This window comes from Mesoplodon bidens (assembly GCF_964165515.1).
Source record: "Mesoplodon bidens genome assembly, chromosome: 4".
Classification (NCBI taxonomy): domain Eukaryota; kingdom Metazoa; phylum Chordata; class Mammalia; order Artiodactyla; family Ziphiidae; genus Mesoplodon; species Mesoplodon bidens.
This window is the reverse complement of record NC_138160.1, coordinates 144,097,231-144,107,760: the sequence shown is the minus strand read 5'-3', so window position 1 is coordinate 144,107,760 and position 10,530 is coordinate 144,097,231. Positions and strand designations below refer to the sequence as shown.

General features: G+C 56.6%; 2 protein-coding genes across 6 annotated transcripts; one reads left to right on the top strand and one right to left on the bottom strand.

Annotated features, from left to right (window-relative positions):
* Positions 1–1,355: 1,355 nt before the first annotated feature.
* On the bottom strand, positions 1,356–3,740 carry TMEM205 (transmembrane protein 205). 5 transcript variants are annotated; one of them, XM_081231663.1, is made up of 4 exons: positions 3,660–3,740; positions 3,009–3,119; positions 2,740–2,903; positions 1,356–1,721 (listed from the first exon to the last, which is right to left on the bottom strand). In XM_081231663.1, exons 2-4 carry the CDS (start codon positions 3,106–3,108, stop codon positions 1,416–1,418), a joined length of 570 nt encoding a protein of 189 aa, XP_081087789.1. In that variant the 5' UTR covers positions 3,109–3,119; positions 3,660–3,740; the 3' UTR covers positions 1,356–1,415. The 5 variants fall into 5 exon arrangements, with proteins under 5 accessions (XP_081087789.1, XP_081087790.1, XP_081087793.1 ...); XM_081231664.1 differs by having other exon boundaries at positions 3,009–3,117; positions 3,592–3,677; XM_081231667.1 differs by lacking the exon at positions 3,660–3,740 and adding an exon at positions 3,598–3,617 and having other exon boundaries at positions 3,009–3,117.
* CCDC159 (coiled-coil domain containing 159) lies at positions 3,241–10,061 on the top strand (the record flags this gene model as incomplete). The annotated part of the gene is given in 13 exon segments (XM_081232652.1): positions 3,241–3,246; positions 5,541–6,044; positions 6,764–6,797; positions 7,122–7,210; positions 7,304–7,384; positions 7,580–7,721; positions 7,724–7,772; positions 8,360–8,427; positions 8,513–8,580; positions 8,911–9,032; positions 9,258–9,340; positions 9,714–9,827; positions 9,992–10,061. Coding segments are annotated over 13 exon segments (1,365 nt in total). The 3' UTR covers positions 9,997–10,061.
* Positions 10,062–10,530: the final 469 nt, after the last annotated feature.

The window sequence follows — 10,530 nt, the reverse complement described above, 5'->3', positions numbered from 1 at the left end:
ACCCGGATCCCGCGCCGGCCCCGCCCAGGCGTGGGAGGAGGGGCCCATCTCGGGGAAGGGCGGAGCAGGACCGGGGCGGGGCCTGTGGAGACCGCGGATTGGGGGGCGGGGGAGGGGCTGGAAGTCGCACCGCGCGCGCAGCTGTCAGTTCCCTGACAGTAAATATTTCATTTTCACTAACCATAAGTGGAGCTCCTTTTACGTGCACAGCAGCTAAGAGCACGGACTCTGGAGCCGGGTTCGAATCTCAGCTCCACCACTTTTTAGCCTTGTCTCTTTGGACATGTTAACCTCCCTGGGCCTCATTTTCCTCATCCGTCACGTGGTCGATAACGAGGGTACCCATCTCACAGGGTTGTGTAAGGGTTCTGATCTGAGTTAGTGTTTGTAACGTGCAGCGCCTGACCTAAACTGGGCTAGAGCCCTTTCCCAAATACCGTTAAGGGCCCGTAGAATTAACCACCGCCTCCCCCCCTTTACAGATAAAGAAACTGGAGATCAGAGAGGGGCAGACCCTTGCCTGAGGCCACACAATTTGGCAACCAGGCCCAGCTGAGGTCCCAGACTTTTCTTCAAGCCAACAGAAGAGAATCTGCAGTTATAACAGTTCAGGCTTGGGACTTCCCTGGCGGTCCAGTGGTTACGATTCTGTAATTCCACTGCAGGGGGCACAGGTTCTATCCCCTGGTTGGGGAACTAAGATCCCGCATGCCATGCAGCATGGCCAAAAATTTAAAACAAAACACAGTTCAGGCTTTGTTGGGGTTCAAATCCCAACAACTGCACTTGAAGCCACTTGCTGAACTTCTCTGAGCTCCCATTGCTTCATGGAACAATGTTAGCCACCTCTAAGGGCTGTGGTGGACAAACTGAGATGATGTGCATCAGTCAGGAAGGGATGGCATATGCTCAGTAACAAGCAGCTCTATAGTCATCATGGCATCTAACATGCAAGGTTTGTTTCTCACTCACACCGGTCATTGTAGTGAGGGGAAGATGTGGCGAATCACATACTGGCTTGTATACTTCTCTTTGGAAGTGACTTTGCTCACATTTCACTGGCCAAAGCAAGTCACGTGGCCACCCCCGATGTCAATGGGGTGAAAAATATGATTGTCCTCTAAGGATCAGAACCAGCTGTTGTTACAATAATCCATATCTGTGCAGTGGTTAGCACCACACCTGGCACACAGTGGGTGCTCAACAAATGGGCACCATTATAGGAAGAGCTTAAGGGCTGCAACAGCTAACTCTCCAAATCATCATGCCACATGAATGGGGAAACGGAATCCCTCAGTTCTACCCTCGCCTGCCCCTCCCCCTGTTTCCCAGTTGGAGAAAAATGACAGCAGTCATTTCCAAAGAAGTGTTTATTGACATTTGGGGCCCCAGCAGAGACAGAGAGTCCGTGGGGGCTAGAGGCTCCTGAGGCCCAGGGCGAGGCCTACAAGATGAAGCCCATTGCTCAGGAGGCAGCCCAGATTGCAAATGGAGGATAGGCCATGGTAGCGGAAGAAGATCTGGCGGAGGGCACTGTACTTGGGGTCCTGATCCCGCAGCTGGCGATAGGGGTCTGAGCCCTGGTGGCTGCCCAGCACCTCCCCGCCCAGGCCCCGCTCCTTCTCCATGGTCTGCAGGGCCCACATGGCGGCCGTGGTGCGGGGCTCCAGCCAGCGGGCATTGATGGTGGCCAGCATGAGACTCAGGAGCAGCAAGCAGAGCTGGTGGGGCGGCAGGAGGACAAGGTGAGCCATGCCTGGGAGGCAGCAGGGGCCCTAGGGAGGGTCCTTCTGCATCCTCAAAGCCCAGAGGGAAATGGGGGACAGGACTGGGTCAAAGCCAGGCCTCCCCGCTCCAACCTTAAACCCAAACAGAGCTCCAGCTCTCATACCCTGAAACCTGCAGCTCCTAAGGAAAGGCTCCACCACTATCTCCTCTCTCTACCACTGTCTCCTCTCTCTCCTCCAAACCTCCTGAGCCTCCTCTCCTCTGATACCCTGACTGGAACTTTCCAGAACACAGCCTGTCTCCTACCTTCCTCTGGTCCCCCAAACTGAGGGTATCTCAGGGCAGAGACTCTCTTCCCTGAATTGGGAGAGCACCATAACTGTCCCCTCATTTCCCCAGAACAGAGAGCCTAAGAGAGGGCCCATCTCCTTTGTGGCCCCAGCCTAGACCCTGGGAGCTGACACTGGGCCCACAGGGGGTGAATTAAAAGTCCTCGAAGTTCCAATTACCCATAATCCCTCCTGTGTCTGTGGGATTATTGAAACCCCTGTCAGGCCTCACCTGCCCCCATCTGAGGGACATAATGGGGGCAGGGAGAGGGCAGGATAGAGAAATATGAGATGCACAGATGGTTCCTTGCCTTGTGGCTGGGAAAAATGTGTGGATGGGGGTGGGGGACTGTAGATTCCCAGTCAGGCTGGTTTTTAAACACTGAGCTGGGGTCAGTGCCCCAGCCCAGCTGAGTCACTACAGCTTGGCTGCAGGCCCAGCCAGGGGGAGGAGAGGGAGCAACAGCCAGCAGAGAGACACTGGGGAATAGTCAGGGCTGCTGGGGATGGTTGTGCAGGCTGTGCACTGCTCAAGGGTATCCAGAACCCAGCTTTGTATACACCAGGAAGAAGGGGCAGTTTGGGGGGTTTCGTTTTAATTCTCACAAAGGTGTGGCCATAGGTACTCAGTGTGGTCCTGGGAATGAATCTCCAGAGGGTAGTGGAGCTCAAGCCCGCATACCTGGCTGGCCTCCCAGAATGTGAGTTGAGCCCCAGCACGCTGTGAGGCCAAGATGCAGAGGTTGACGAAGGCACAGCCCATGGAGATGTGAAAGTAGAAAGGGAAGAGTTTGCTCTGCACCAGGCCGAAGGTATGTCGGGGAAGGCCTCGGAAAAGCAGGAAGCCTGTGGGGTGCAGGGGACCACGTGTCTGTTAGGACACTTCCAAGTCTCCCTCTCATCCCTGTCCCCACCTTAGGCACTCATGATATCCAGGCCGAGGGTCCCTACCTGAGACGAAGGTCACCCACATTTGCATGCCCCAGGCCCCTGACAAGACCAGTAGATGAACCACCTTAGTCAGGCTTTCCGGGTTCCCACCTTCCTCCATCTTGCGGGCCTGGGAAGGAGGCACCAGGTGGTCAGAGTTTTACCTTTGCCCTGTGGCCTTCAGACCCTGTGAGCCTGCACAAGGCCAGGGTCATGGTCTATCCAGCAGAGATCCAGGGATAGTAGCCCAGGAATGGCGGTGGGGAAGACCCATAGCACTTCTGTGACGTCCCCCGACTCCATCTCTCCAAATGTCAGCCCTCAAGATCTTAGGCTCTCTGGACCCCAACATCCATGCCACCTGCGACCCCCAAATTTCAGCTCCAGCAGCTCAAGCTCGAAGTCCTACATCCTCAGAGATCACCCCAGTGACTCCCAAATATCACCCCAGGGACCGAGTTCTGATATCAAAAACCAGTCCTTTCATGACAGGATCCCAGATAGCACTATGAAGATTCCCAAAGCACCTCCTGGAGACGCCATCTAATCCTGAGAAACCCTAAATCGCATCCCGAGGACACCGACCCCACTACTGGACCCGAACCTCGACCTGCAGCACTCAAGAGTCCAGGGCCGGATCTAAGGGGGTCAGGCGGGCTGGGCTCGGTAACTCACTCTCGCGCTCCGGGGCGGCCGCGGACCTCCTCGGCCACCTCCCTTCGTGGGACCAAGAATTCGTCCCGCCTCCCAGCTAGGCCAGAAGCCAATCGGATCGGAGATCTGTACCTCCCGTACCGCCCTCTTAGATATTGACTAATCGATGAACGGAAACCAGCCTGGAATCCCGTCCACTCCTCGGGATTTCACCCAATTACACCGCGGCTCCTAAGATCCGCGGAAGCGGAAAGGCGCCAATGAGGTCTTCGGCTGCATTGGCGGGGGCGGAGCTAAAATGCCAGCCACACCCCTCTCTGTGTCTCTACCTTTGGGATCCGCGCGTTTTAATAGGATGGTGTCTCCACGGGATCAAACTTCAGCGTCACAGCTGGGGACTGGCTTCGCGGTCCCTGATAGGCGAGCAGGAGCAGGTGGTATGTGGTAGGTGGGGGTGGAAGGGGGTCGGGATCCTAGAGAGCGCAGGATTCAAGGCCCAGGCAAATGACCCCGCTTCGTTCCTCCAAGAATTCTATCGGGAAGGACTGAGGGAAAACAGGTGATGTGGGAGGGGGAGGGGGAGGGGAGGGGGAGGGGAGGGGAGGGGGGCTCGACTGGGGGCCTGCCTGCAATTGACACTCAGAAATGCATTTTGCCTTTTCCCCTCCGAGCCTCCCAGGGCTCCTATGATTCCCAAGTACCAAGTACTCAGTGTGATGTTCAAGGACAGACACTGAGCTTCCCACTACTGTATATCAGGCACTGGCATGGATTAATTTACTTAATCACAACAACCCAGTAAGGTGGATAGTATGACATCCCATTTTTATAGTTGGGGACAATGAGGCATGGAGAGGTTTAGTAACTCCTCCAACATCACACAGCTGGGAAGGGGCAAAGCTAGGATTTGAACCTGGGCCATCTAGCTGGAGGGTCTCCTTGCTTAATCATCATGATGTACTGCCTCTGGAAGTGAGGACCTCCCTGAGGCAGTGACTTTTGAAGTGGTAGCTTAGAACAGTTCAGGCAGAATAATAACTCCTACATCACAGGGTGGGTGTGAACACCCAGTGAGGGCTTAGGGTGGTGCTCAGCACTCAGCAAGATGCTCAGAAAATTTGAGCTTAAAAAGGGATTAAGGAAGATTTTACAGAGGCAATGCTGAGTAGGGTTTTGAAGGGTATGTAGGAGTCTTCCAGGAGGACTGGGTTAGGGGAAAGATACCAGAGGACCCAGCAAGGTCAAAAGAAGAGAAAGGCGTATACTGTGGCCTTTCTGGCTGAGTGTGACCCATGGCAAGTTGCCCTTCACCTGGAAGTTTTCCAGACAGACCTCCCCCAGGTTTCTCCAGCTGTGCCAGCCCTGACTACACTGGAAGGGCAGGGGGTGTGGATGTGAGACCCAGAACTGAGTTCTTTCCTGTTTCCAGCCTCACCTAGTACAGGCCTAGGACCCCATTCAGCCACCATTTATTAAATAGATATGCTCTGCCTCTCCTGCTCACATTCTATGTCTCCCATTTACTTGGGGAGCCAGTTCCCAGCTCCCCGGCTTGGCTTGCCCTGCCTTGCTTGAACTGCCCTGCTAACCTCCGGCTGCTTCCTTCTGGACCCTGCCTCCAGCCACCCTGACTTGACCCGCAAAGAGCACCTGGTTGCAGACTTCTAAGTTTTCGCACACGCTGTTTCCTGCCAGGGATGTCCTTCCTTTAGGTCCCAATGTTAAGATCTTTTTTATCTTTTAGGCTCCTCTCAGACCTCACTGACTCCTGTGGGATCTTCTAGATCTTTCTCACTGCCCATCCTAACCCCTGGGGCTGGGATCATCTTTCACCCAGCTTTGGCTCCTATCATAAATAAGAGGCCCGTGTTCAGGGCTGAGGCCTCTCTGGGGTGTCAGAGACGTCATGAGAGTGTCAGGACCTGGGAGCTGGTCTCAGGGCAGCCCTCTGTCCGCCCTACTCAAAGCAACCCTCTTCTGGCTGGCCTGCCCCTGGACCCTGACTACTCCATGCCTTGCTACTTCTCACCTCCGTCACCCTCCAACGTGTGTTTGCCTGCTAATGAGAAGTGTGACAAGTGCTGCGGTTCGTTGAGGGGCTGCCCTGGGGCTGGAGAGCAGGAGGGGCTGGAGTGCTCTGGGCTGGCCCTCAGGAAACCTTCACCACACACCCCCCTCCCAGGCCCTTCCTCAGAAAAGACCTTGGAATATACATTTCACTGGTCCAGGACCCCAGAGCCAGAGACCTTGCAGCTGGCTGCACCTGAAAACCCAGTGACAATTGGAACCTGGAGGCCAGGGAGAGACTCAGGGCCTCAGTCGCATGGGTCCCTCCCCAACTCAGACTCACAGAAGCACTGTAATGACCAGGACCCTCCAAAGAGGCATCACAGCAACACTAAGGTCATCCCCAGCGGGGAAACCCCTTCCTGCCGCACCACTATCTACCGCTGCAGGGCTTAGGGAGGGAGCTGTGGGGGCAGAGTCCTCCTCGAGAACCCCCACACCCTCTGTCTTCAGCACCCCAAACAGCACCCAGTGCTCAGCAGGCCTGCACTAAAAATGTCTTGAATGAATGGAACGATGTGCGATTGTGTGTCTTAATGTGGTCCTGTCTGTGATTGTCTCTGGATGTGACTGCCTGTGTGTCTGTGGTTGTGTGTCTGAGATGGGCATGAGTGCATGCCCTGGGTCTTATGACTTAGTGTGCATGGCTGTGTCTGAGGCTGCGTGTCTGTGGTTGTGTTTTGATGACCATATGTGGTTGTGCGTCAGTGGCTACTGGTGCTCCTTGCAGACATTGTTGATGCCCCTAAGGAGGAGGGCCATTACCTGAGCGCAACCAGAGACATGGCTCTGAAGGCACATGCTCTCAGGGGCGGCCCATGGGCCTGCCACACAAATGCACTTCTGAGCGTGTTCAGGCTGGGGCAGAGGTGGGGGTGGGGATGGCGGTGGGGTGCATGCATATGCCTGGAGGCAGCTTTGCCTGCACTTGGGGGTCTAGGGCACCCAGAACTCAGCAGACCCAAATTATGTCTGGCCCCCACACACTGGGTTGGGGTGAGCAAGGAGGCAGACCACGGATAAATTATTACTGCTGTCATGCCCACCTTTCATAGAAGCCCTTGGAGACCAGCTCTTCCAAAACCAAAGGTGAGAACCTTCCCGCTCAACAAGACTGTGGGTGGGAGACCTGCCAGTCCCTACCTCCACCCTCTGCCCCAGCCTCAGTGGACCCTCACCGTTGCTGTCCACTCATCCCTGCCCCACTGTCAGCTGACCCTTGCCCCTGACCTCGCCCACCATCCCTGTCCCTGACCTTGACCTCTACTCCTGCCTCTACCTCTGCCTCAGCCTACCCCAGCTTCTTGCCCTGTCCCCCCTCAACCAGACCCTCAGCCTCTACTGACCTCTGCCCTGATCTTGCCCCTGCCCCCACTCCTCCCAGCCTCGGCTGACCCTCACCTCTGCTCACAGTTAAGTCCACTGTGATGATTCCCGAATCCCAGAAGCTTCTGAGATGTGAACTGGAGTCACTCAGGTGTCAGCTAGAGGCCCAGACCAAGGTGAGCCACCTCAGCCCTACCCCCAGCAGTTGTTTCCCCCGCCCCCTCCACTCCACCCCTGCTCTCACCCCCAGGCCTGGCCTCTTCCTTCAGGCTTTCGAGTTCCTAAGCCACTCAGTGACCATGTTGGAGAAGGAGAGCTGCCTGCAGCAAATCCAGATCCAACAGCTTGAATGTGAGAACTGGCCAAAGGTCAAGGTAAGGCTGGAGGCTGCTCCTGTCAGGGTCAGCTGAGTCAGGCCAGGATGAGAGAAGGTGGCTGAGTCTGGGTTCAGGACCAGAGTCTGGTCAGGGTGAGGGCAGGTTGGGTTCAAAGCTGGGCTCAGCGTGTCGGTGGGGCTCAGCCAAGGTCCCACCATCTCTGTAGAGGTGCTGGGCCCCACGAGCCGCCAGGCAGACAAGGAGAGACACAAGTGGGACGTGGACGAGGGACGGCAGGAGCTGTATGAGGCCCTGGCTAAAGGCCTGCAGGGGCTGCAGAAGACCTTGCATGACAACGAGGAGGTGCAGCGGCCCGTACCACCCACTGTCTACAGCTGTTGGCGCAGGAGATCCAGGACAGGTGGGTATTGCCAGGAGGGAGTCTGCGGGAGGGAAGGGAGGCCAAGGAGAGGGAACCACAGGTGGGATGGGGAAAATGGGAGGGGCGTGAGTAAGGGAGTCTGGGGGGCCTTGGAAATCTTGGGGGACAAGAGGAGGGGATGGGGGAGGCAGTGCGGGTGTGTGGGAGACTGGGAGGGCAGAAATAGGGGAGACAGGAGGTGGGACTGAAAGGGAGGCTGGAGGATCAGAAAGCTGGTGGGGGTGACATGGGAAGCTGGAGGGTAGAGGAGGCCGAGGGGGGCAGAGGCTGGGGGTATTGGAGGTCTGGGGGGGCAGAAGGTGGGGAGCTGGAAGCCAGGCAATGGGGGGCTGAGGGAATGGGAGGCTGGAGGTCAGAAGGAGAGGACACGGGGCTAGGGAGGGGTAGGAGGTGGGGGAATAGTAGTAGGAGCGGACAGGTGGGTAGGGGGAGGGGACAGAGCCTGGGGGATGGTAGTTGAACAGATAGAAACATGGGAGGTGGAGGAGGCTTTGGGGAGGCAGGTGGGCAAATGGGAAGCCAGGAGGTCAGGAAATGGGAGGCCAGAGGCTGCACTGTCCCCTCAGCAAGAAGTTCTTGTGGGAGGAGCTGGAGCTGGTGCGGGAGGAGGTGACCTTCATTTATCAAAAGCTACGTGAGTGCCCAAAGCCCATGACCAGGAGGGCGGGGGTGCTTCTGCAGCTCTGGCCCACCTGAGTTCCCCCCCACCGCCGCTACAGAGGCGCAGGAAGAGGAGAACCTGGTGAACATCCAGAAGATGCAAAAGACACAGGTGAAGTGCCGCAAGGTGAGCAGAGAGCATGGGGACCTTGTGTGAGTTGGGGTCATGGGAATCTCTGCCGGCCTCCACCATCAGACTGGAACCAGAAGGCCTGGGTTCAAATCTCAGCTCTGCTACTTACTGCTGTGTGACTGTGGGCAAGTCACTTCCCCTCTCTGGGCCTCAGTTTCCTCATCTGAATAATGGGTGTAACAACACAGCCCTACCTGACCGAGTAGCTGCATTAACTGAGTGATAAGCACTTTGAAGGTGGCCTGGAATGTGATAAATGCTATATTACACGTTTCACCATCATCATCATTATTATTATTATTCTCCCATCTCCCCTGGCCTCAGGTCCTGACCAAAATGAAGCAGCATAGGTATGAGACATCCAACTGGTCAGAGACTGAGGAGTTGCCACCAGAAGGCAGTGGCTCCTGGAGGGATGACCTCCAGAAGGAGCTGGGTGACATATGGTGATGCCCAGCTCCCATTCTGACCTCTGACCCCTGACCCTCATCTGCCCTGTGCTCCTCCCAATCAGATCAAGCAGTCACCACCAGAACCTGGAACCCACCTGAGTCCACATCTCCCTCTCCTCCCAGGACTCATCTCCGCCCCTGCCCCCACCATGGCCTCCCTGTCCCAGCTTTGAGCAGTCCAGAGTCCCCCGGGGCCCCCAGATCCCCATCTCCCCACAGGTCCACTGTGCACCTGCTGCAGAACTCCTTTGGTGGCCTCGCCATATACTCAGGGGGCCGCCCCAGGGCTGCGAGCCTCAGGGGTGAGTGGGGTTGAGCAGCACTCCAGGGTTGGGGGAGGTTATTCTCCAGCTTCACACATGGAGGTCATGTTCAGAGGCCATATTTGGGAGTGGTTGGGTCTTATTCTGGGGTCACATTAAATGTTCTGGGGTGACATTAAAGAGTCCCTGGAGGTTTCATCCAGGGGTCACTCAGGGTCACTGTGATCTTTTTTAAGGGTCAGTGGGGTAAAATTCAGGTGTCATCGACGTCATACTTTGGTGTCACGTTGGGTCACATTCAAGGGACATAATCAAGGATCACATAATATCAAGGGCACTGGGCCCATATTCAAAGGCCACTCGAGGGTCACACTCAGGGTTTGTGCCAGAATTGCACCTGTCCCTCCTGCAGGCTATAAGGGGCACCGGTGCCTGAGCCCTCCACGCCCCTCCTGGGACTCGGACTCGGACTCAGACCAGGACCCTTCCCAGCCACCACTCAGCAAGAGCTGCTCCTTCCCACCTGGTGTGGATCCTCCCCTGCCCCAACCTACCCTTCCCCTCCTGGCCTGCCCTGGAATCCCAAAGTACAAGCCCTTCCAACTCCCAGCCTGGGCATCTGCTCCCTGACCTCCAGCCCTGGGGTCCCCTGGACCTGGCCAGCCTCTGACCCACCCTCTTTCTCCACAGCCTGAGCAGCTGGGACTGCTCTCCCTGAAGACCCCTCCAGAGAGAAAATAAACTAGCTGAGACCCTCCTCCACCTGTGGACTGCTGCTCCTGGCTGCTTCCTGTGCCTGAGAGTGACCCCCACAGTTTACTACCCAGTCTTGAGGAGGGTGTGGAGACCCCAGGGACTGTTCGGGATATATGGGCCTAGGGTCAGGGGACAGTGTGAGGCTGGATTTAGTATATGACAAGGTCAGGGGTAAGTCTGTCTAGATACGAGTGGCCAGATAGGCCCTTGGCGATCTGGTCTGCTGTCTCTACTGCCCAAATGGGGAAATTGAGGCCCCTGACCCTCATCTGCCCTGCGTTCCTCCTAATAAGATCAAGCAGCGACCACCAGAACCTGGAACCCACCTGAGTCCCGCTCCTCCCAGGACTCATCTCCGCCCCTGCCCCCACCATGGCCTCCCTGCCCCAGCTCGGAGCAGTCCAGAGTCGCCTGGGGCCCCCAGATCCCCATCTCCCCCCAGGTCTGCTGTGCACCTGCTGCAGAACTCCTTT